General features: G+C 47.4%; 2 protein-coding genes across 6 annotated transcripts in view; one reads left to right on the top strand and one right to left on the bottom strand.

The window, feature by feature from the left end:
• iftap (intraflagellar transport associated protein) overlaps positions 1-18,185 on the bottom strand; it is a 53,687-nt gene extending 35,502 nt beyond the window's left edge. The window contains exons 1-2 of one of the 5 annotated variants that reach the window (XM_072466600.1): positions 18,133-18,149; positions 1,401-1,456 (exon numbers count right to left, since the gene is read on the bottom strand). In XM_072466600.1, coding sequence (XP_072322701.1) covers positions 1,401-1,411 — 11 coding nt within the window. In that variant the 5' untranslated portion in view covers positions 1,412-1,456; positions 18,133-18,149. Of the gene's footprint in view, positions 1-1,400; positions 1,457-10,950; positions 11,027-17,815; positions 17,923-18,132 lie in introns of those variants that run through there. The other 4 variants (XM_072466603.1, XM_072466599.1, XM_072466601.1 and 1 more) reach the window with 4 other exon arrangements.
• A 3,481-nt stretch (positions 18,186-21,666) lies between these two features.
• Positions 21,667-24,852, top strand: rag2 (recombination activating gene 2). The gene has a single exon (XM_072466598.1). It carries the CDS (start codon positions 21,702-21,704, stop codon positions 23,262-23,264), a length of 1,563 nt encoding a protein of 520 aa, XP_072322699.1. The 5' UTR covers positions 21,667-21,701; the 3' UTR covers positions 23,265-24,852.
• Positions 24,853-26,260: the final 1,408 nt, after the last annotated feature.

Raw genomic sequence — 26,260 nt, 5'->3', positions numbered from 1 at the left:
TTTGGAATATATTTTAATCAATGCCATTACTTATATATTTGGTGAGGTGACCCTGGAGAGGCAAATGATATCCTGGAGAAGGCCCCTGTTATCAAGTAAGTGATCAGACAACTTTCTTATAGCATCATTGTGTTGTGAAATGAAATGAAAACCGCTTATTGTCACAAGTAGGCTTCAAATGAAGTTACTGTGAAAAGCCCCTAGTCGCCACATTCCGGCGCCTGTTCGGGGAGGCTGGTACGGGAATTGTGCAAATACTCGTGCCCATTGCACTGTTTATTTTCGGACAAGTAGCAGAATAATTTTCCTATAGAAAGAAGGAGTAACTTGCAATTTATAAAGAGCATTTTACATTCTCAAGATGTCCCAAAATGTGCCACCGCCAACAATTTGCAGATTCCACAAACAGCGATCGGGATGCATGTCTAGTTAATCTGTTTCGGTCGGTTAAGGAAATAATTCTGAACACTGGGAGAGCTCACTGCACCTCTTCAAAAACTGCCATGGGATTATTTTTAGATCTACCTGAGCCAGCGGACAGGACCTCAGCCAACACGTGACTCCTTTCAGTTCCCAACATCGGAGGTCATAGCTCATGGAAACAATGTTAAGAAAGCGGTAATAATCTTCTCGTTCATCGAGGCCTTACAAGCAACCACTCGTCCTAACATGCTCCATGCCACCCATAAACACAGGGTCAGGCTCCCGTAAGTGAACATGTACACAGTCACCTGTCTTCAGAGGTAACTGGAGACAGAAATTGCAATTGGGGAAGCTATAACCCTTGAGTCTTTATGAGGAAAGAGTCATAGAGATTCTGGGGTGGGTGGCAAAGAGGCAGTGGGATCGTGCAAATAGAAGGTCCTCCCCAAACTCACATGGTTGGTATATTTTATTTTATTCCTTTGCTCTCTCGCGCTAGAAAGGTGGCACATCTTCATAGATAAAAGGGATATATATGTCAGGAAGAGAGTAAAACAGTAGACATGTGCCATTCAATCATTCAAGTCTTCAGTTCACCTTCTGTGCACATATGAACATGAGATTTGAGACTCCTTGTTCTGACAGCGTATTTAGTGCTTCTAGGAGACATATAGTCAACATTACATAGCATAGAACAAATTGAGTGACAGTGCCGTCCTATCGTGGAGTCAGATCTAAGTGACTTTTGCAAGAATGGGCTGGATGAGCACAATCTATACGCTGCCTAATATGAGTAACTGAAGGAACATGCTGTTTGTTTCGATCAGTCAATCCCTTGGACGTACAGCCTATGACTAACAATACTGAGTGGCCTAATAGCTACACTAACAACCGATTTAAGATAATCAGTCAAGCTGGTAATGTGGCGAACTTATGCTTGCTAAAAACGACATACATTCATACATTGGTACACTTACCCGAGAAACATCGCAAAGCCCAGCAAATGTCTTCCCTCCTGCTGCTAGGTTTTGACCTGGGCAAAGTAAAATCCACATGTTCTATCTCCATCATCCAAGTTACTTTGACATTGCCATTTAAGCCAGCCTTTCCTGCACGAACTCCAAAGCTATGTTACTGAAAGGGGAATTACGCAAACTCATCTATTGCCATTTTTGCCCTCAGTTGCTTTAAAGTGACCATCAGCCTCTTTAGAGCTCTTGTCGTAGATAATCTGCCCCTTATCTTTATCCTGTCCCAACAATGCTAAGAGGATCAAAAATTTATTATAATGAGCTGACTTCACCTTGCACCTGAACATTAAAAATCCAGGACTTCATTTTCTGTTACCTAATGAGGGTGGCATCCAAATATTAATTTAAAAAAATAAGCCAAGCTGTAAGCTTACTAATCTAAATCTCTAAATTTTGGAGAAGAGTTCGTTTGTGATGAATTAAACAAGGCAAAGAACTTTTTTTTCTGTGGTTTTGACTAATGAGATGTAGGCATCTGTCAGCTTCCATTCTTGGAAGAGTTCTTCATGCAGTAACAACCACAAAAAATGTAACATTTGGCAACGTACATTATAAAGAATGTAAAACAGTCAGAGAGAGGCAGTGTGCACCCTCTATAATCATATTAAAGAATAGAGAATTCGATTCCAGTGATCAGTTTACGATATATCATACATTTGAAACATCAGATTCAAATTGGTGCATTTTTTCACACTTTTAAGTTTCCTCACAAAAATGTCAAGTCACAAGTTAGCACTGCAGCAGACTGGTGCTCCAATCAGAACCAGAGTGGGCATCAAGGACTGGATTACGCCCATCAAATCATTTCAAAATTGCTTTGGGCAATAATTAAGGCATGTCCATTCTTATAATGAATTAGAGAGACACTTCGGGCCGGATTCTCCGTCCTGGAGACTAAAGACTGGATTCTCCGCTCCCCGACGCCGAAATCGCGTTTGGCGACGGGGCGGAGAATCCGTTTTACCTCCAAAATCAGAAGCGGTGCCGTTTTTTGAATGTTCCGCCCCCTGAAAAGCGGCGTACTCTTAAGCGCCAATTACCCACCGCCTGAGGCCATTGCCTGAGACCCGCCCCACGATGCTCCGTCCCCGACCGGCCGAGTTCCCGACGGTGTGGGTTACGTGTGCTCACACCGTTCGTGAACTCGGCGTGGTGGCTGCGGACTCAGTCCGGGGCCACCACAGTCGGGGGAGGGCCGATCGGCAGGCAGGGGGGGCTTCACTCGGGGCTGGGGGCACTGTGGGCGGGTGGTCCAAGGCGTGCAAGCGACTGATGGGGGGCACTACTTTGGCGGTCCAGGTACGCGGGCTGAGTCCACCATGGAGGCCTCTGAACTGGAAGTGCCGCGGGCCGTATCGGAGCTAGAGCTGCAAGCTCTACGCTGCCTCCCTGCTAGCCCCCAGCAAAACGGGGAATCGGAGACCGTCGACAAAGGGTTCCACAGGCTCAGGATCTGGCTGGGACCCAGCTGGATCTTGGGATCCAGCAGCTCTCCAACTGCTGTCACACCTGGGGGTTCCTGCCTCCACCTGATGTGCATCATTAGCGGTGTGGTGCTCACCAGATTGTGCCCCAGAAGCCTGTCCACTAGCATCTCCACATCTGCACTGGTGGGGGGTGGGGATGACAGTTGTGCCGCGACCACAAATGCATCCTTGGAGCTCTCCCCTGAGGTGATCTCCTCGGGGTCAGGAGAGGGGGACACCCGGGATGGGCTGGCGGCGTCGGCTGCTGGACCTGTGGGAGAATGGACATGAGGTCAGTGGGAGGGATGGGTCAGTCAGTAAGGCAATAACAACTCATGTTTGACAGGTCCTCCGGGTGGAGTCCAGTGGTTCCTCACCTCTGCGTCCGCGTGGCTGACCCATCTGTCCTCTGCCACACTGGTCACCTCCAGGGCCCACTCCTTAAAGGAGGTGAGGATTCTCAAGTCCGGCACCCCTTCACCAGTCTGGGCCCACTCCCGACGAGTATGGGAGAACTTTTCCCGAGGAGACACAGAGAAGGCATCGTTAGCCAGATGTGCAGTTCACAGTGGTGGGAGAGGCGGTGTGAAGGAGGGGTAGGGGGGTTGAGGGGGGAGGGGGTGGAGGGAGGGCTGGGGGTCGCATGGGGTGTTGGGGGCGGATGCTCCCTTCTTCTGGGGGGGGCACCGTTGGGTATCTATTCACTCGTGTTGCCAGGTGTAGGTCTTGACCTTCTTCCTGTACTAAACTCCCCGAGCTGACAGCTGCTGCCACCTCATCCCAGGCAACACTGGCTGCCTTGTGGCTCATCCTCCGGGACCCTCGGGGGGACACAACATCCCTCCTGGCCTCCACTGCATCTAGGAGCCTTCCCAGGTCAGCATCTCCGAGTCTCGGGGCCTGTCTCCTGGGCGCCATTGTTGCAAGCTGGCTGGGGTTCGCTGAGCAAGTGCAGCTTAAGTGCTACTTGATGTTATTAGCGGGGAGCTGACGAGCGCAGTCCCGGCGAATGAGCTGGCGAGCCTTTATTTGCAGCGAGAAGCCCGTGAGGCCTCGTTAAGTGGACCAATTAACGTTGAGTTGCGTTGCCTGCCATGCTGGGCTGAGTGTCAGGAAGCTCGCGGCAATTCCCGCTCGCTACCGCACTTTGAAATGTTTCCGGAGAATTGCATCATTAACTCCACCCACCTTCCGTTGCGGAGGTGATAATCCCTGAGCATTGAAATACTACACGCAGGAGAATAGTGATTTTCAGTTAACAGTAAAATTAGAGCAAGATTTTTAGAATCTAGAACATTTAAAATTCAGCCTTCCACTTAACAGCTGATGATACCTTAACCAATTAAAATTGAGTGCATTTCCTGATCTACAGTCCTATCCCTGGTACCCCAATCCAGTCGATTTCAAAAACGTCAGTTTCTGATCTCCCACTCAAGATAGCACAGTCATAGTGCAATTCTGGAAAAAGTCATATTCGACTCAAAAAGTTAGCTGTTTGTTTTTCCACAGATACTGCCAGTCTTGCTGAGTTTTTCTTGCACTTTCAGTTTTCATTTCAGACTTACAGCATCTAGAGTATTTTGCTTTTATTTAAATGCTTCGGTCACGTCGATGAATGCATTGAAGAGTTTGTGGCATTGTTCTTGACATTTTTCTTGGATATTTCTGGCAACAAAGACCATGGTCTGGATTTTTGGACGCAACCTGACTTTAGAAATGTCTACCCGCGCATTAGATGTTTGTTCTGCGGTGGCGGGCTATATTATGAGTCAGGGTAGGCGACATTGAAGTATTGACAGGTCGGAGGCATGCCCGGCTTGGGTCAGGCAACTTGGGTGCACATGAAAAGTGGATTCTTCGGAAAGGCATATTTGAGGGGTTTGTTCATCCATGGTGAAGTCCCTGAGCCTCAGAGGGGATATCATTGACTTGTCTGGTGAGTGTGAGAACTCATGCAGTGGTTGTTCAACTGATGCCTGACTCTGAAACTGATGGCCCATCATGGGCTTTCCCTATGGGAGAATTGTCATCCTTGCTGCCAAATCAAAGTGAACCATTGAAAGCATGGTGTGGGTTCACAATACAGTCAAGGAGATGGTACTGTCTTACCATCATTACCTCGTTCGGATATGCTGCAGTCATGTAGTTAGTTGCCACGACTCAGTGGATGAACGATGAACAGTACCATGCTCATAATCCCAGCCACTTGCCCTCTTGTCACCCATCTATGAAGATGTGCCCACACTGTTGTCCCTTCACCAGGTCCCTCACAGCTGCGTATTGTCATGGCATAGCAGCCTGACTTAAAGGGAGTAAACCAGTAGGGCATCAGTGGTCACGGAACACAGCTTGCTGCCTTGGGGTCACAGAGCCGCAACATAAATTGCACCTCTCCATCACGCTGTTAACAGTAATCATTGATGATGTGGCGAAATTGTTGAGTGGCTGTAAAAGTGAACGAGAGCATTGTAATCTGAATGGCCCAGGACTCTTTTAGCCTTACATTTTCATTGATTGAATGTCACATTGGGGAACCGTGTGGTAAGGGATGGAACCAGCTGCCCCCGCTTCTCTGATCAGGAAGAAGTCCAGAGCAGGAGATCTACCCTATACTCGGGTGGCCCTCGATATCCATCTGCCACAACCAAGAAGGTCTGAACCCAATTTGCAGCTGGGATAAGCGCAATAGAGAGCACAGGCATTCCCCCGTTCAGTGCAAGAAAAGGTTCAAAGACCTGCTGCATTCAGCAAGGTGAGTAGCTTGGCTCATCCACACAGAGATCTAAGGAAAGAAGGGTAAATGGGAAGAGGAGCTGGGGGAGGAGATTGAGGAGGGTCTGTGGGCTGATGCCCTAAGTAGGGTTAATTCCTCTTCCTCGTGTGCCAGGCTTAGCCTGATACAATTTAAGGTTGTTCACAGAGCGCATATGACGGGGGCGAGGCTGAGTAGGATCTTTGGGGTGGAGGACAGATGCGGGACGTGCTCAGAAAGCCCGGCGAACCATGTCCATATGTTTTGGTCATGCCCAGCACTGGATGGGTTCTGGAGGGGAGTTGTGAGAACAGTATCTAAGGTGGTGAAAGTCCAGGACAAGCCAAGCTGGGGGCTAGCACTATTTGGAGTAGCGGACGAGCCGGGAGTGCAGGAGGTGAAAGAGGCCGGTATTCTGGCCTTTGCGTTCCTGGTAGCCCGGCGAAGGATCTTGTTAGTGTGGAAAGATGCAAAGCCCCCCAGTGTGGAAGCCTGGATAAATGATATGGCAGGGTTTCTCAAGTTGGAGAGGATAAAGTTTGCCCTGAGAGGGTCTGTGCAGGGGTTCTCCAGGCGGTGGCAACCGTTCCTAGACTATCTCGCGGAGCGTTAGATGGAGTTCGGTCGACAGCAGCAGCAACCCGGGGGGGGGGGGCACGACATATCATTCTGGGGGGGGGCGGGGGAAAGGGGGGTTTTCGGGGGGGGCATCTGAGCAAGAAAATACATAAATGATCCGGAAAACTGATATGTACGGGAGGAATCCAATGTACAAAGTTCTGTATCATATTGATTTGCCATGTTTATGTCTTGCTTTGCGAGTTTTTGTTTTATTTTTGTTACGGGGGGGGGGGGGGGGGGGGTTTGTTTGTATGGTTGAAAATTTTGTTAAAAAAGTCTGAATAAGCATTTTTTTAAAAAAAAAGAGATCTAAGGAAAGGGGCAGTATGGTAGCATTGTGGATAGCACAATTGCTTCACAGCTCCAGGGTCCCAGGTTTGATTCCGGCTTGGGTCACTGTCTGTGCAGAGTCTGCACGTCCTCCCCGTGTGTGCGTGGGTTTCTTCCGGGTGCTCTGGTTTCCTCCCACAGTCCAAAGATGTGCAGGTTAGGTGGATTGGCCATGATAAATTGCCCTTCGTGTCCAAAATTGCCCTGAGTGTTATGTGGGGTTGCTGGGTTGTGGGGATAGGGTGGAGATGTTGACCTTGGGTAGGGTGCTCTTTCCAAGAGCCAGTGCAGACTCGATGGGCCGAATGGCCTCCTTCTGCACTGTAAATTCTATGATAATCTATGATAATCTGCATGCTGCAGTTAAGAGTGTGAGATCTGGCACATGCTTCAACACTGTGGCATGTATGTGTAAGCTGCTCATGTAAGTGCTCGTAAAACAGATGTGAATGAGCACTGCGGTGAAGAGAAATATTGTTGCATACACTATATATTGGGCTAACATAAATTCATGTTGCTGTTGTAGACCAAGAGGTGAAGAACGCTAAAGGGATGGTCCGGACTGGGGGTGGATAAGCCTGGCTGAGACTCATTTGTTCAGTTGAATGGAGATTGCCAGGGTGCTAGGGTGCCAGAGCAGCTGTCTGTTGGTGGTGGTGAATCGCCAGTAGCAGGTGATAAAGGCAGTGTTAAAATCACCTTGGTTGAGGTCATGATGTCAGTGAGCTGAGCACAATGGGCCGTTAGCATGAGAGGGAATGCAAAGTTTGGGTTGTATCATAAGAGCAGAACTTCATCAAGATTACATAAGGAACAGGAACTGGAGGAGGCCATTCGACCCCTCAAGTCCGTTCTGCCATTCAACAAGATCAATTCTGATCTTCTACCTCAATTTCACCTTCCCACACTATCCTCCAGGCCACCCCTCCGCTACGCAGAAGCCCCCCGGCCAGTGGTACAACTGTCAGCAAACTATGGTGATGTTGGACACTTTCCGTACCACCTCTCTCTCCCTCAGCAGCCACGGCGTATGTTTCACGATTTTTAAAAGCACATGTGAACCTCGCCATGGGGAAGTCACCACAGTGGAAGCGGAGAATCGCGGAGGTCCTGGGGAACGCCAGGTCAAGCCCGCTAATGATATGCCAATGCCGTTTACTGTATGTGCGTTCTGGAACGCATTAATGCCGCTACAGAGGCAATGGAGAATTGTGATTTAACGTGAAACCGGCGGCCGCCACAATTTCAGCGGCAAAACCGATCCTCCGCCCAATCGCGTTTCCCGATTCTGGAGAATCCCGCCCATTATTTTCCTATTTCTAGTAGTATATCGTGACTGCATCTATGGGAAATAAATCAGGAATGTTTCCATTAGAAGTCACAAACTATGCCAAAAATTATCTTATGAATTCTATACAATCGTGTGTTACAGTCCACTTAGAGACCAAGTTGCTGTGGCAACATGCACTTTTTCCTGCAAGTTGTAGTCTGAAGGTGTGGATAGTGTTGGGAGAAGCTCCAATGGAACCTCTCCCGCTCTTACCATCTGCCATTGGATCGTGATGGAAGGTTTACAGGTTGATATTTAACCTGATTTATGAACATACCTTCATTGGCCATCAAATCCAGGGGTGGGACTTGAACCTGAAGTGTCTGGCTCAGAGACAGGGACAATACCCACTACACCACAAGGCCACCTTGTAATCAAAAGGTGCTTTTGTACAACTAATCCTGAGCACTTCCTGTATCTACTTACCACTATGTTGAGCTGTCATCTGAATATCTGTTTATGTCTGGTTACTGAATTAACATTAGTGTGCAATTGTATTATAACACAAATAACTTCACGTAAACATAACCTGTCTTCCAAATCATGCACCAAAATTAGGTCATTCTTTTTAGAAAATGTTTTGCTAAATTAGAGCAGTTTCCACTTTGGGCAGAATCAGGAAATTAAATCACAAAATACGTTCAGAATTGCACGGGTTAGATCACAGTTCAAGATTTGCTAAAACTAATTTGCTTAATCACAAATGTAAAAACGACAATGAGCCAGCACAATCAGGCAGAATAATGAAACATAATTCTGTCTTTTCCGCTGAAGATGCTGGGCGGGATTTGCCGATCCTGGGGCTAAGTGTTGACGCTGTCGTAAACGCCGGAGCGTTCACCTTCCCACACTATCCTTAGGTGTCATCTGGCCCTTAGGATCAGCGATCCTGCGCCACACAGGGGGCCAGCACGGCACTGGAGAGCCTCACGCTGCTCCAGCTGCCGATACGGGCGTCAGGACAGGCGCCGCAGGTCCACGCATGCGTGCCACGGCGAGCGCGAGTTCGCGCATGCGCGCCACGGCCGGCGTAAGTTTGCGCATGCGCGTGGGTTGCCGTCTCTGCGCCGGCCCCGCTGCAACATGGCGGAGACCTACACGGGCCCGGCGCGGAGGAACATAGGCCCCCACCGGGATAAACCCGCCTACCAATTAGTTGGCTCTGATCGCCGGCCAGGCCACTTGGAGGCCCCCCCCAGGGTCGGAACCCCCTCCCCCCCACCAGGCCGCCTCCCGCAGCATAAACGCCGAGGTCCCGCCAGGTAGGACCACACGAGAACGACGCCAGCGGGACTCGGCCTAACCCGCCGGGCACTTGGCCCATCACGCGGGGCGAATCGTCGGGGGGGGCCGTGTTGAGTGGCCCCCAACTGGCACCGCAGCAACCGCGCCGGCCAATGGCGGACCGGCATCACGTGATTCGCGTCCCCCTCCCCCCGGCGATTCTCCGACCCGGCGCGGGGTCGGAGATTCCCGCCCGGTGTATTTAAGAGTGGAAACCTGATGCAGTTTTATGAACAACATTAAAGCAAAATATTATGAATGCTGGAATCTGAAACAAAAACAAAATGCTGAAGAAACTTAGCAGGTCTGGCAACAATCTGTGGAGAGAGAGAAAATAGAAAGAACGCTTCAAATCCATCTGACTCTTCTTCAGAGCTAAAGAGAGGGGAAATGTGTTGGATGATATAGTGTATAAGAGCGGGTGGAACAGCTGGAGCAGAGGAGAAAGAAGGTCAGTGATTGGTGGGAGCTCGGAGAGATTGCAACAAGATAAGTAATAATCGCTTATTGTCACAAGTAGGGTTCAATGAAGTTACCGTGAAAAGCCCTTAGTCGCCACATTCCGGCGCGTAGATCATGAGACAGAGAAAATGTTAATGACAGGAGAAGGTGCTAGTAGTTGCACAAAGGTCAAATATCAAATGAGGTAATGGGAGGATAACAATTAGTGCTCAGTGAAAGAGAAACTCAAGAATAAGTGACAGATGGCCCGGTGATGATGGGGGGGGGGGGGGGGGGGGGTGTTGCATAGGGATATTTTTCAAAATATTGCGTCCCGAGTAACGTGCCAAATTGGAAGATGAGGTGTAGCTCTTCCAGCTTGCGTTGGGCTTCACTGGAACATTGCAGCAGGCCAAGGACGAACATGTGGGCATGAGAGCAGGATGCTGAGTTGCAATCGCAAGCGTCAGGAAGGTCGGGGTCAGGCTTATGCTTATGGGCTGAGCAAAAGTGTTCTGCAGTTTTATTAAGAGCTCAAAATGGGTTTATCACCAAAATTAAGCATTTGTTATAAAGGTACGCAATCTTCCATCTGAATGTAACTTTAATTCAAATCATTAAAAATGATTTGTAAAAAACTATCCCAAACTATTTGCTAGTTTCTGGATGTACACAAGTCAGTTCCTTAGTATATATTTTTGACATGATAAACTTAAAATGTGCCTACACCTGTAACATCTAAAGAATAAGTTTTCCCAAAATGCACAATCGGTGGAATCTCTCAACTTGGTGTATAGGATCAGGTTGAATATTGAACCTAGTGTAACAGATCACAGAACTCTCAAAGTGGTTTTGGGCTTCATGCATTTAAAATGCCTCAATTATGTTGTGCTGGTTTGTCCAATTCCATCAGTGCTGATATCACTGGCATAAGCCAGCAGAAAGTCTCTCCTTCAATTTAAGCTCCGGTTTCAATTTAAAATGAGATTAATAATAAGCTAACTAACTAAGGAAACTTACTTTTAAGGGTTTTACCAAGTTTTCGGAAGATGTGAGTGTTCATAAAGGCCCTAAGATTAAACTTTGCAGATAGTAACTTGTGTGCATTGATGTATTGGTTATCTTGTACATTTGGAACATACCACGTCATTATTGCATCTGTTGTACGGCAGCAATCAGACAGTTACTGTCATCAGGGTAGTGCTTGGTACCATCTGCACCCAGCTGTAAACTCTCAAAAATCTCCAACGCGGATCTATGCTACGTATTTACCAAGTGCTCTGCATCTTCTAATTCTGCAATCAAGTTCAGTCTCCTAAAGTGCCTGGTATTGTCCAGTTAAAATTGTCTGAAAAAATCGATTAGAGGTAAGGATTACAGTCCTGCCACATTGGCTGATCCAGCCCAGAGCAATCATGTGTTTCGACAGATTATTTACAGATTTAAAATAGTGCAACTGTTTTGAAAGGTTCTTGTCATTGACTGATTTATCCCAGTCTTCTGAAGTATAAAAAAGTTGCTGAATGTTGGCCAAGAGTTCTTATAATCACAGCCAGTCTTTGCATAAATAACTTAGTGCAGAAAAATATTAAATACAATTTGTTACAAAATTGTATCCATTAATGCTGTGGTTATGTCGGGTGGCGCCGTAGCACAGTGGTTATCACTGTTGCTTCAGAACGCCAGAAACCCAGATTCGATTCCCGGCTTGGGTCACTGTCTGTGCGGATGTCTGCACGTTCTCCCCGTGTCTGCGTGGGTTTCCTCCCACAAGTCCCAAAAGAGGTGCGTATTAGGTGAATTGGACATTCTAAATTCTCCCTCAGTGTACCCGAACAGGTACACCGAGGGAGTGTGGCGACTAGGGGATTTTCACAGTAACTTCATTGCTGTGTTAATGTAAGCCTACTTGTGACAATAATAAAGATTATTGTTAATAAGGAACAAACTGAAAATAAAGTTTGAATATTAAAGAATTACCATTTGTAACTCGAGAGAAAATGGTAGAGAAATCATGTCCTTAAACAGGTGATTAAAGCTGATTATCATATTTGTGCTCTATTTAGTCCCTCTCTAACAGTGAAGATCGCCATACTGTATTTATATATAAATATCTTATCAATCCTTATCAAGTTCAATTTTTGTATTCAAAGAATAGTAATGTAGTCAGCAAAATGGATCAGAGACAGAATAGACTGGTAGCTAATCAACTCAAGTTTTATTCAAAGGAAACCTGGAGCCAGAAAATATAGTGATTAAAAACCTATAATATTTTGCAAATGTCTTTATATTGGAAGAAAGTTAAGGTGACTTGAAATACATTTAGTACAGAGATAGAGATAAAAGATAAACTAAAATAGATTTAACATTAACTATAAACAGTGACAAGCAACCATTTCTTTTGCCCAGATTGTGAGAAGATTTGTTGTTTTTCATTTAAACTCGATGCTGTTCCAACCTCTGATACACTATAATGTGACCCTGTAATGTGCATAGTCTGAGAACAAACATTTTGAATTTAAACTCTTGAAATAGATGTTAGTTTCCAATTGTGACTGCCTCAGAATTTAAATCCAAAACCCAATTAAAATGATACTTGTGGTGGTTTGCACCCTGGCAATGTCTTTTTTTAAAGTTTTTGCAATTAAGAGGCAACTTAGCATGGCCAATCTACCACCCTGCACATCTTTGGGATGTGGGGACGAGTACCATGCAGACATGGGGAGAATGTGCAAACTCTACACGGACAGTGACCTGGGGCCTGGATCGAGCCCTGGTCCTCGGCGCCGTGAGGCATCAGCGCTAACTACTGCACCACCGTGCCGGCCTCACCCTGGCAATTCGATATTTGGGAGAGATGTGAGGTCTATCCATAATCAAACCTAGCCTCAGGCATCAGGAATGGTCAGATGGTGAGACACCAGAGGGCAGTTGGTGAATGTGAAACTGTCGCCCACCCCAATCTCTGAGTAAAGGAAAATTAAGAAAACTGGAGGAGGATCAAGGAAGGACAGTCCACAAACTCCCTCCTGTTTCTAATATATCAAGAATACAATTAATAAACTGGATATTGGTTAGTTGCCTTTTTAAAAAGTGCAAAAATCTGAAAGGTTTCCACAGAGTGACCACTCTACGTACAAAAGTCAAATTAATTATAAATTTGGACAAAGATTACTGTAAATGTAAATTTTGTGTCAATGTTCAATTTTAGCTAATACTTATTGAAAGTGAAATATTATTTAATACCTGGTCTGCCGTGATTATCATTAACCATGGAAACTAAAAACACAATAGTCTCCATGTTGCATTTTCTGTAGTCATGGACATTCAAAACTGACAATAATTATCACTGAATGTCCCAGACAGCATCACTGGATAGAATATCAACCAGGGAAATTCAAACACAATCTGCCATCCTCTCAGCAGCAGCACTTACTGTTTGCTCAGTCTTGGAGTAACACTAGGTATCTATCGTGTGCCATTCAGAACAATTGCTGTATGGCAGCAGCATAAAGCAACTTGACTAAAAACCAAAAGATATGAATAATGTAGAAACCATTTGCCAAGCCCACAGTGACTCACTATGCTGATTACCTACTGTTTTGTATCATGTCAGCAAAGTGGCGATAACAAGAGCAACACTGAGTCCTTTTACTTGTAAACCAGCAAACGTAGAGGAATGGAAGTCTATATAATCCACTATATGTAATAATGAAGAAAAACGGGCGTAATTCTCCGGAAACGGCGCGATGTCCGCCGACTGGCGCCCAAAACGGCGCAAATCAGTCGGGCATCGCGCCGCCCCAAAGGTGCAGAATGCTCCGCATCTTTGGGGGCCGAGCCCCAACCTTAAGGGGCTAGGTCGGCGCCGGACGAATTTCCGCCCCGCCAGCTGGCGGAAAAGGCCTTTGGTGCCCCTCCAGCTGGCGCGGAAATGACATCTCCGGGCGGCGCATGCGCGGGAGCGTCAGCGGCCGCTGACGGCATTCCCGCGCATGCGCAGTGGAGGGAGTCTCTTCCGGCTCCGCCATGGTGGAGACCGTGGCGAAGGCGGAAGGGAAAGAGTGCCCCCACGGCACAGGCCTGCCCGTGGATCGGTGGGCCCCGATCGGCCAGACCCCCAGGACCCCGCCCGCGCCGCCTTGTCCCGCCGGTAGGTTAGGTGGTTTAATCTACGCCGGCGGGACAGGCATTTTAGCGGCGGGACTTCGGCCCATCCGGGCCGGAGAATCGCGCGGGGGGACCCGCCAACCGGCGCGGCGCGATTCCCGCCCCCGCCGAATCTCCGGTGCCGGAGACTTCGGCAACCGGCGGGGGCGGGATTCACGCCAGCCCCCGGCGATTCTCCGACCCGGCGGGGGTTCGGAGAATCTCGACTAACATTACCATCAGCTGTTTGCTGTTCCCACTTCAAACTGCTGAAGGATTTAACAGCTAAAATCTAAATTGATTTGAAGGTTCACAAAAACTGACATTTGAAAGTACAACTGAAAGTTTGGACAGCTAGGACCAACAAATCTAAATGTTAAAATTGAGGCAGCCACACTGGGCAGGGCAAGTGCCTTTCTGTAGCTATATGGAGGATTTGGTTCTGGAATAAATCTTGGCCAAGACACTAGAATAACCCTTTCCTCTTCAAATATAGTACTGTTCACATCCAGTCGAGAGGTTAAAATATCATCTGAAAGATAGCATCCCAACAATGCAGCACTTCTCCAGTATTGCACTGAAGTGTCGGCCAGGGTTATGTGCACAAGGGATTGAACCCACAACCCTCTGTCTCAAAGGTGAGAGTTTTACAACTGAGTCAAAGTTGCCACCTAATAAAGAAATGACATATCAAAATAAATGCCAAACTTAACAGCGGCACAATGGTTAGCACTTCTACCTCACACGCCAGGGACTCAGGTTCAATTCCGGCATCAGTGACTGACTGTGTGGAGTTTGCACTTTCTCCCCGTGTCTGTGTGGATTTCCTCCGGGTGCTCTGGTTTCCTCTCACAGTCCAGTTAGGTGGATTGGCCATGCTAAATTGCCCCCAGTGTCCAGAGATGTGCAGGTTAGGATAAGGGGTTACAAGGATTGGGTGGACGGGGGAGTTGACCTGGGAAGCGTGTTCTTTCGGAGGGTTGGTGCAGACTCGATGGGCCGAATGGCCTCCTTCTGCACTGTAGGGATTCTATAATTCTATGATACCCAATTCACCCAATAAGTCATTCAAAATTCACGCAGGACTCCTCATCATTTGCCCAGTCCATCACACGAACCTGCCTCCAATCCATTGACTCCATCTACACCTCCCGCTGCCTGGGGAAAGCGGGCAGTATAATCAAAGATCCCTCCCACCCGGCTTACTCACTCTTCCAACTTCTTCCATCGGGCAGGAGATACAGAAGTCTGAAAACACGCACGAACAGACTCAAAAACAGCTTCTTCCCCACTGTCACCAGACTCCTAAATGACCCTCTTATGGACTGATTTCATTAACACTACACCCTGTATGCTTCATCCGATGCCAGTGCTTATGTAGTTACATTGTATATGTTGTGTTGCCCTATTATGTATTTTCTTTTATTCCCTTTTCTTCTCATGTACTTAATGATCTGTTGAGTGCTCGCAGAAAAATACTTTTCACTGTACCTCAGTACATGTGACAATAAACAAATCCAATCCAATCCAATCCAATGTTAAATTACATCTGCTCAATTAAAATCATCAGCATTTCGAGTTTAGAATCATAGAATTTAGTGCAGAAGGAGGCCATTCGGCCCATCGAGTCTGTACTGGCTCTTGAAAAGAGCACCCTAGCTAAGCCCATTGTGGGCTGGATTCTCTGTTCGTGGGGCTGAGTGCCGGCGCGAACGGAGAATCCATGGTGCTCTACGACAGGGAAAATCGGCGTGAATCCCTCACCAATTCCGATACCCGTGAGGGGCTAGCACCGGCGCCACATGGAATACCCGCGGGTCGCGTTGAGAACGGCCGGAGACTCGCTGCGCACGTCTAAGCCCCCACCAGTCGCGCTGGGAAACATGGCGTTGGCCGTGCTGGACCACGTGCCCACCCACCCCGACCCCACAGCCCACCCCCTGGCCACCCCTCACCACTCCCCCCAGCCTTACCAAAAGGCACAGATCCCAGCTGAGTTAGCGCCGCTGGACACCGTCTGCAGCCGGCACGCCAGGTTCCCAATTGCTGGGCCCATGCCGTCGGGAACTTGGCCCATCGGGGTGCGGAGCATCGTGGGTGGGCAGGCTGATGACGTGCCAACGGTGCTGCGACTGCACACAATGCGCACCCCGATGATGCCAATTTGGAGGGGGCGGAGCATCGCGAACCGGCGTCAAACCAGCGCCTGCCCCGATTCCAGCATCGGAAGCCATTCTCCGTCCGATCGCCAATCCCGATTTCGGCGTCGGGCTATGGAGAATCCCGCCCTGTATTTCTGGGATACGACCAATTACGTCAAAAAGCAACCATAATCCACACTCTCAATTTACATTACTTAACTAATGAAGATTTTCCATTCTCGCAAATACCTTCAGAACATTAAGAAGGAGCACAAGGCTCATTTATAACTGATTCAGTGGTTGAAGAATTCCATTTTTAAGACGCTGATTAGGTCCAGTTTAAATATTTGATCGGAAATTTAAGAATTTCAATCGAAATTGTCAGATTTCTGTAAGAAATTGGTATTGGTTTTTTAAGGAAAATCAGATTCTTTTTTTAAAAATGGTCTAATAATAATAATCTTTATTAGTGTCACTAGTAGGCTTACATTAACACTGCAGTGAAGTTACTGTGAAAATCCCCTAGTCACCACAAGATGAAAAGTGAATTGCTCGGCAGTGCAGGGGGCTCAGTGATTAACACCATCTTTTATTGCAACAAGTGCCACCAGGGCCTTGTTTCAATTAACTGCATTTCAGGAGAAAACTTTGGTTCACTGAAACTTAAGGTATTGCTTTCTGAGGCCTTCACGTGCACCAAGCCGAAAGGCAAGAGCAGGAATGTTAGAATTAAGAGAAAGTGAAATGTCTGCAACAAAACTAATATTGCAAAATGTTATTGCAATATTGCAAAATTATACCTCTACCGTAGGCTAGAGTAATAGAAAGTAGTGCAACTCAAAAGTTAAAAGCACTGCGCCCCAATGGGAAGCATCCTTGAACATGGAATGAAGTCAGAGATGAAACAGCTGAGGCTCTGAACATAGTCTGCCAAACATGCACAGTTGTTTGAATCCATAGGATCCCGACATTGCAGAAGGTAGCCATTTGACCCATCGAGTCTGCACCGACCATCTGTACCATCTACAAGATTCACTGCAGGAACTCACCAAGGCTCCTTCGACAGTACCTTCCAAACCCACGACCACTACCACCCAGAAGGACAAGGGTAGCAGGTACATGGCAACACCACCACCTGGAGGTTCCCCTCCAAGCCACTCACCATCCTAACTTGGAAATATGTCATGTTTGTTCACTGTCGCTGGGTCAAAATCCTGGAACTCCCTCCCAAACAGGACTGTGGGTGTACCTACACCACATGTACTGCCGCGGCTCAAGGCCTAGCCTGTAACATCCCGTGAAACAATTAAGATTGACCGCTCTCCTGAAGGCACATAGATTATTAGGTGTTGGTGTTGTTAGCACCTGGTGACACTCTGTATGTGGGTGGGTTTCCTCTGGGTGCTCCGGTTTCCTCCCACAAGTCCTGAACAACATGCTTGTTCGGTAATTTGGACATTCTGGGAATGTGGGGAAGTGATTGGAGTGAAGGCGCTGAAGTGTGGAGAGTATCCGAGGCCTTCTGCTGCTCCTAACCCTGATCCTCCTGCTCCTATTCCTGTAACTCATTGTAGCTCATAAACCAGATTGTGTTCCCACTCCTGTTCCTACTCCCGATAAAGCTACTGCTCTTAATCCTGATCCCGTTCCCAATCCTGTGCAGCTCCTGCTCTCGATCTAGAACCAGCTCCTTATCTAGATCCAGCTCCTGCTCCAGCTACAACTGCTTTTCTTTATCTTGTTCCTGATCCTGATCCTTCCTGCTCCTGATCCAGATCCTGCTCCTGATCAAGATCTAGCTCCTGGTCTGGCTCCTGATCCAGCTCCTGCTCCAGATGCTGACATACCCTCCTGATCCAGATCCGGCTCCTGAACCTTAGCCAGCTCCTGATCCAAATCCTGCTCCAGATCCTGATACAAATCCTATTCCAGATCCTGATCCAGATACAGTTCCTGAACCTTATCCAGCTTCTGATCCAAATCCTGCTCCAGATCCTACTGTGGGAGTTATTTAGTTATTTATCACAGGTTGGGGTTTGAGGATTCAGATGCATCTGGGTGTTATTAATCAGCCATTGCTATAAGTTTATTCTATAATAAATATATAATTGGATTTTGTTATGAATATTTGAATGATTTTTGCTGCAGTTTCCAGCGCTCTTACCTTCCTTCCTGTCGCTTAGCAACGCCGAGGGGGCGGGGCAGTGCCGGTGTGGGGTTTTCTGGGAGCTGTAGTCTGGGTGGGCGAGACTGGAATCGACAAGCCCCACAAACCTAAGCGGCATTATCCCACTAGAAACTACAACCCCCACAAACCTAAGCGGTATTTTCCCACTGGAAATGAGCCTTCCGAGTAAATTCATCCACTCAATATTGGTTCCGGAATCCGGGGGGAGCAAGTGGGGGGAACAGATGTCCCATCTTGTTAAGTCTCTTCTTGCATTCCATAAGAAGATGATGTATCCTAGAAATATGTTGAATATATTATTACCCGTGCTCCCAAATAATTAATCCCACAAATATCACAGTGGATAGTAAACAAGAATTAAGGGAAGGTGACTGAATTGGTGTGTACCAGTGACTACTTCTCATTCAAAACTGTCTTGTTTACTATCCACTGTGATATTTGTGGGATTAATTATCACCAATAGTGGGCGGCTCGGTAGCACAGTGGTTAGCACTGTTGACTGAAAGCACCAGGGTCCCCGGTTTCCTCCCACAAGTCCCGAAAGACTTGCTGTTAGGTGGATTGAACTTAACATTAACACTGCAATGAAGTTACTGAAAATCCCTGAGTTGCCACATTCCGGCGCCTGTTCGGGTACACAGAAGGAGAATTCAGAATGTCCAAATTACCTAACAAGCATGTCTTTCGGGACTTGTGGGAGGAAACCGGACCACCCGGAGGAAACCCACGCAGGCACGGGGAGAATGTGCAGACTCCACACAGACAGTGACCCAAGCCGCGAATCGAGCCTTGGACCCTGGCGCTGAGAAGCAACAGTGCTAACCACTGTGCTACCGTGCCACTCAGTAGATGGGATGTGAGGGAAAAAAGTTGCACCAGGAAAGTGGTGGGAGTCTGGAATTTACTGCCTGAAAAGGTGGTGGAGACAGAGACCCTCATAATATTTAAGAAGTATTTAGATGTGCAGTTGTGATGCCAAGGCATACAGGACCATAGACCATGTGCTGAAAAATTAGATTAAAATACTTAGGTGGGTATTTTTGACCAGTGCAGACATGATGGGTTGAAGGGCCTGTGCTGTCGATCTGGATGACTTTGTGACTCTAAAATCCATGAGAAGATTAACAAGAAGAGCGTGGACTAATAGAGGAGAACCAGCGGGGAATTGTTAAGGAAAAATCCTGTTTCATCAACTGGATTGAGTTTTTTTTAAATGAGGGACGTGCGTTTGATGTTGCGTATGGACTTCCAAAAGATGCTAGATAAATGAGCAAAATCGAGGTCCGTGGGAAGAGGTAGAAGCGACATCAATACAAAATGAGTTGAGGGAGAGAAAACCAGAGTGTTGTAGTGCGACGAAAGAGAAAATGCTGGAAAATCTCAGCAGGTCTGGCAGCATCTGTAGGGAGAGAAAAGAGCTAATGTTTCAAGTCCGATGACACTTTATCAAAGCAAACAGACAGAGAAAGTGGGAAATATTTATACTGTGGAGTGAGAATGAAAGATGAGTCATAGCCACAGAAACCCAGGGATACCGGGTGCTAATGGCCACAGAAACCAAGGGAAAGAGTGCTAATGGCAGTCCCCAGGGAGAACAAAAGATGTGAAAAGTCAAACAGCAGAGAAACTAACATCAGAGGATGAACTGTAGATGTGGGGGGAGGGGAAGGGGAAGCAAAGGGGAGAAAGGTTAAGGTTTACCTCTTTACATGCTTAACATCCCAGGCCCAAAACACTCATTCCAGGTTAAGCAGCGTTTCACTTGCATTTCTTCCAATTTGGTCTATTGCATTCGCTGCTCCCAATGTGGTCTTCTCTATATCGGAGAGACCAAACGCAGACTGGGTGATCGCTTTGCTGAGCATCTCAGTCTGTGCGCATTCAGGACCCTGACCTTCCTGTTGCTTGCCATTTTAACAAAAGACCCTGTTCCCATGCCCACATGTCTGTTCTTGGCCTGTTGCAATGTTCCAGTGAAGCTCAACGCAAACTGGAGGAACAACATCTCATCTTCCGGTTAGGCACGCCGTCTCAACATCAAATTCAACAACTTCAGATGATCAGCTCTACCCCACCTCGACCCATTTGTTTTCATCCCATTTCATTTTAACTGCCTTTTACCATTTATTTCTTTCTTAATATATATTTAATCCTCCCCCCCAATCTTATCCACCTTCCCTTAACCTTTCTCCTCTTTGCTTCCCTTTCCCCTCCCCCCACATCTGCAGTTCATCCTCTGATGTTAGTTTCTCTGCTATTTGGCCTTTCACATCTTTTGTTCTCTCTGGGACTGCCATTAGCACTCTTTCCCCTTGGTTTCTGTGGCCATTAGCACCCGGTTTCCCTGGGTTTCTGTAGCTATGACCCATTTTTCATTCTCACTCCACAGTATAAATATTTCCCACTTTCTCTGTCTGTCAGCTTTGACAAAAAGTCATCGGACTCGAAACGTTAGCTCTTTTCTCTCCCTACAGAATGCTGCCAGACCTGCTGAGACTTTCCAGCATTTTCTCTTTCGTTTCAGATTCCAGCATCCGCAGTAATTTGCTTTTATCCAGTGTTGTAGTGAGAGGCTGTTTTGAGATTGCAGGGTGCATACCGTGGAGGTCTCTGGCGTTCAGTACATGAGTGGCCAATGCCCAGCAAGACTTGCAGCCTCCCAACCTCTCCCACCACGTGGATTATTTCCTACTCTGACCCCACCGCTGCTAACCGGTGTCCAGGTCAGTGTCTCCGGCTGATGTACAATTAACCCGCTCAGGACAATTTCCCCACCCCCCAACCACGTTCCAAAGATGGAAAAATAACTAAAATACGAAGCATACCCTGAGCTGGGATTGAAATAAACAAAGTGAGCTGGAGGAAAGTGAAAGTGAAGTTGTAGCAACAAGTTTGAAAGTAATTACAGCTTGTGCATTCCAAGTAATTGATTTTTTTAAAAAACAAAATAAATCAATGCACAATGTTTTCATCGTTTCACAACAAAATAATTTCACCACTTAACGTAGTTGAATGCTGAAATATAAAGTGAAGTTTGTTTTTAAATGTTGATTTATCAGATGAATTATAGGGAAAAGCTGCATTGCAGCTGCCAAGGAGTTTCCAGACGGGTTAAGTGGCACCGTAGCACAGTGATTAGCACTGACGCTTCACAGCGCCAGGGTCCCAGGTTCGATTCCCGGCTTGGTCACTGTCCGTGCGGAGTCTGCACGTTCTCCCTGTGACTGCGTGGGCTTCCTCCGGGTGCTCCAGTTTCCTCCCACAAGTCCCAAAAGACGTGCTTGTTCGGTGAATTGGACTTTCTGAATTCTCCCTCTGTGTACCCGAACAGGTGCCAGAATGTGGCGACTAGGGGCTTTTCACAGTAACTTCATTGTAGTGTTAATGTAAGCCTACTTGTGACAATAAAGATTATTATTATTAGAAGTTCTGCTTCCTCAAAATCCAGCACAATCAATGTTGTGATAAATCTTTCAGTCTTTCAGCTCTAATATTCTTTTATGTTTCTTTTCCTTTGCAAGGTCTGTCAGCTTCCCATTGCAAACATGTCCCTGCAAATGGTTTCAGATAACAGCAACACTGCTCTCATCTACACCGGATTCTCGCTGTTCAATTTTCACGGGGAAATCTTCCTTTTTGGTCAGAAAGGTTGGCCAAAGAGATCCTGCAGCACAGGAGTTTTCCTCCTGCACCTCAAGGGGCATCTTCTCAAACTGAAAGCGGTGTTGTTTTCTCCTGATTCCTGCTACCTCCCTCCTCTGCGATGCCCCGCAATCACCCATCACTCAGACCCCGCAGATTCAAGCAGCCTTTTGTACCTCATTCATGGAGGAAGGGATCCAAACAATGACTTGTCCAGTGTGCTTTATTGCATGATGGTTCACAGCAGCACGGGCAACAAGAGGACATCGCTCCGCTGCATTGAGAGAAAACTTGGAGGGGATGTCCCTCAGGGGAGATATGGCCACACCATCAATGTGATTCAGAACAACGGGCAGACCCTGGGCGTCTTGTTTGGGGGTAGATCCTATCGGCCTCCGGGGCAAAGAACCACAGAAAACTGGAACAGTGTGGTCGACTGTGCGCCCCGGGTTTTTCTGATTGATATCAACACTGGCCATTGCACCTCTCACCTGACCCCAGAAATAGAAGATGGCTTTTCATTCCATGTCTCCATGGCGAGAATGGACACCGTCTACATATTGGGGGGTCACTCCATCGAAAGCAATCACCGCCCTGCGAGGTTGCTCAGTCTGAAAGTTGACCTGTTCGCGACCTCCCCAAGTGTAACGTGCACAATACTCAACTGTGGCATCGCTGTGTCAAGTGCAATAGTGGCCCAAGCCAGCAAAGATGAGTTCATCATTGTGGGTGGCTATGAATCCGAGAGTCAGAAGAGAATGCTTTGTAACACCATCATTTTGGACAGTGACAACATTCAGATCCTAGATAGGGAGCCCCCAGAATGGACCAGTGATATTAAAGCCAGCAAAACCTGGTTTGGGAGCAATATGGGGAATGGTGCTGTGTTAATCGGCATCCCGGGAGAAAGCAAACGTGATACAGCCGAGGCCAACTTCTTCTACATCGCCAATTTCGGCCAGTTAGAGGAAGAAAGCCAAGTTTCTGGCAGCCAGGAATCCTTCACCGACCCGGACGAATGCAGCACATTTGAAGATTCGGAAGAATTTCACTTTGAAGTGGGGGCTGATGGCTCTGACGATGGGGAGAACCAGGATAACGGCGACGAGGAAGGCTACTGGATTAAATGCAGCCCCAAGTGCAACATGAACGTTAACATCTGGGCGCCTCATTACTCCACAGAGCTCCACAAACCTGCCATGATTTTCTGTTCCAGTGCAAGAGAGGACGGCCACTGGGTACACGCCCAGTGCATGGACCTGGCAGAGTCCCAGCTCATTCAGTTTTCGCAGGAAAACACAAAGTATTTTTGCAAGGAGCACCAGCGCATTGACCGAGGAATTCAAACCCCACAAAAGAAAAGACAGATCAAGCGAACCCCAATCAAATCGCCACGTAAGAAATCGCCGGCAATAATGAAGAGGACACCCATGACGAAGAGCTTCCTGAAGAGGCTGTTTGATTGAAATCTGGGCTTAGTAATGATTGACAACTTGCAGCAACATAGAATTTAACATTTGGGGTCATGGCAATACGTGTGCACTCTGATTTTAAACTTATTCCTATACAAAAACACCCAACGTAACTGTGTGTGCTTTATATATGCAGTACAAGACAAATATTGAGCTAAAAATCATCTCAGTCTGTCTGAGCATTGCATAGTCTACATGTACCAAGGCACAAATTATTTTTTGATTTAAATAAAACAATATCCATCTTCCTATTTAACAAAGGATGTAATAGAATTGGCACCTGATACCTTTATACTCTACAAAAGCAAAATACTGCTGACATTAGGGAGGATGCAGAAAAGATTGACGAGAATGGTCCCAGGGGTGTAGATCAATTGGAGAATCTCGGTCTGTTTTCCTTGGGGAAGATGAGGCTCAGAGGAGATTTGATAGCGCCATTAGAAAATCGTGAGGGGCCAGATATGGAGAAAGTGTTCCCATTGGGGCAGCACGGTGACACAGTGGTTAGCACTGCTGCTTCACAGTGCCAGGGGCCCAGATTCAATTCTGGCCCTGGGGTGACTGCCTGTGTGGAGTTTGCACATTCTCCCAGTGACTGCATGGGTTTCCTCCGGGTGCTCCGGTTTCATCCCACAGTCCAAAGATGTGCAGGTTAGGTGGATTGGCCATGCCAAATTGTCCCTTAAGTGTCCAAAAGGTTAGGTGGGGTTACGGGGATAGGTTGGGGCATGGGCCTAGGAAGGGTGCTCTTTCGGAGGGTGGGTGCAGACTCAATGGGCCGAATGGCCTCCTTCCGCACTATCGTGATTCTATGGCTCTACAACTGGTAGGAGGATCAAGAAGCAAAGGGCACAGGTTCGTGATAACTGGCAGAAGTAGCAATGGCGACATGAGGAGAGACCTTTTTGCTCAACGAGGGGCTTGCATCTGGAATGTACTGTCCGAGAGTGTGGTAGAAGCAGATTCAATCGAGGCTTTCAGAGGGAACTTGATTATGATCTAAAATGGGAGCATGCGCAGGGTTACGGGGTAGTGACAGGAGATGTTTTGTTCCTTCAGAAATCCAGCACAGACAGGATGGGCCGAATGACGTTCTTCTGTGCTGTAAACGTTCTGTTATTCCATACTCATCTGCAAGTCTGAAATACTCAGCAGGTCAGGCAGTATCTGCGGAGAGAGGTTGATGATCTTTCATCAGAACAAAAGTTCACAAAGGTAGAATCAAAATATTCTGTCATTGACCTGGAACATGAACTCAGTTTTCCTCGCTATTCGCTGATTTTATTTCTACTTTGCTATAAATTGCACAAAATTCTCAGTGTACAGTGTACAGTGTCCCAGAGCGGGACCATTAATAAAATAATAATCAATATTTTATAGACGGGGACTAATGTCTAAATGATGCTGTGAAGAAACGCAAGAGATTTGTTCAATGAACATTTGCTATTTTGTAAATTTAGCTGCAATATTTCTTTGGTGTTCCTGTCCAGAGCCTAATATCTGGTGCACAAAACAAGTTTTGAAGAATTTGAATACTGGTTTACTTTTGGTGCTATGCTTTTTGACACATCTGTTATTAACTTTACAGTGGTGCTAATTCTGTACTGAAATAAAAAATAATAATCACAATATTGAGGGTTTTCTTTGACTTTGGTGCAGCAAACATCAACACAAATGCTGACACACACTATGATCCTCACATGGACATGAAACAAGCAGAAAGGAGCTGTGAACTGCAGAGAATGAGCTTATTGCCAAAAAGTTGGATCCATGCTGCACTCTGCTTAGCCCTCAATACATCCTGCAGATCCTCAAAATGGTGGATTCTTTCACAAGTTTCCATTGTTTACCCATTTCTGTGTTTTAGCCATAAATATTCTCCCTTTAGCATTGCCAGTCACAGCTGCCAAATAAGCTCTACGCCTCCTAAAATCTAAAGTCAGCGAGGCAGTGCAGACTCTACCACTCACACCAGAGTCTCATTCAGCCGTCACAATGCCTGTACTGTCTGATCCATATTGACTCCCAACCCAGCAACACCTCGGGCTGGATTCTGTGATCTAAGTGTTGACGCTGTCGGAAACACCGTCGTGTTTCTCGACGGCATCAACAAGGCCTCAGGATCAGCAATTCTGGCCCCTACAGCGGGGCCAGCACAACTGGGCGCCGCGGGATCCGCGCATCCTTCAACAGGCCGGCCCCGACGCAACATGGCGCAGGGCTACAGGGGCCGGCGTGGAAGAAAGGAGGCCCCCAGCCAGAGAGGCCGGACCGCGGACTGGTGGGCCCCGATCGCGGGACAGGCCACATCGGAGGCCCCCCCCCCCCCCAAAAGACAGGCCGCCCCCCCGACCCTTCCACGCCACGTTCCCGCCGGCTGAGAGCAGGTGTGGATGGCGCCGGCGGGACTCAAATTGTTTTACGACAGCCGCTCGGCCCATCCCAGGCTGGGAATCGGCGGGCTGTACTCTGCGGAGAATCACGTGCCGGCATCAGGGCGGCGTGACGTGATTCGCGCCGGTTGCGGGGCTTCTCCGGCCCGGCCCGGCTGAGAGAATCCCGCCCCATAATTCTGCATTCAGAATTGTTGTTTTCAAATCATTCAATCATCTTGCCCCTCCCAATTTCTATAACCTTCTCCAGCCGCACCTCCCCAGGGATTTTGCGATGAGAAGAGTGTGACCCTGAACAAAAACAAGGCGACCACAGTGATTGCAACAACTGATGGAGCCAACAAGAGGGAACAATATTGACCTCGTCCTCACCAAATTGCCTGCTGCAGATGCATCTGTCCATGACAGTTTCGGTAGGAGTGATCACCGCACAGCCCTTGTAGAGACAAAGTCCCGTCTTCACATTGAGGACACCATCCATTGTGTTAGATCATAGAATTTACAGTGCAGAAGGAGGCCATTCGGCCCATCGAGTCTGCACCGGCTCTTGGAAAGAGCACCCTACTCAAGGTCAACACCTCCACCCTATCCCCATAA

The sequence above is a fragment of the Scyliorhinus torazame genome, chromosome 10 (assembly GCF_047496885.1).
Source record: "Scyliorhinus torazame isolate Kashiwa2021f chromosome 10, sScyTor2.1, whole genome shotgun sequence".
Classification (NCBI taxonomy): Eukaryota; Metazoa; Chordata; class Chondrichthyes; order Carcharhiniformes; family Scyliorhinidae; genus Scyliorhinus; species Scyliorhinus torazame.
This window is presented reverse-complemented; position numbering and strand designations above follow the sequence as displayed.

Excerpts from the sequence above, each read along its gene's own strand:
- rag2 (XM_072466598.1), top strand. The coding sequence starts at position 21,702 with ATGTCCCTGCAAATGGTTTCAGATAACAGCAACACTGCTCTCATCTAC.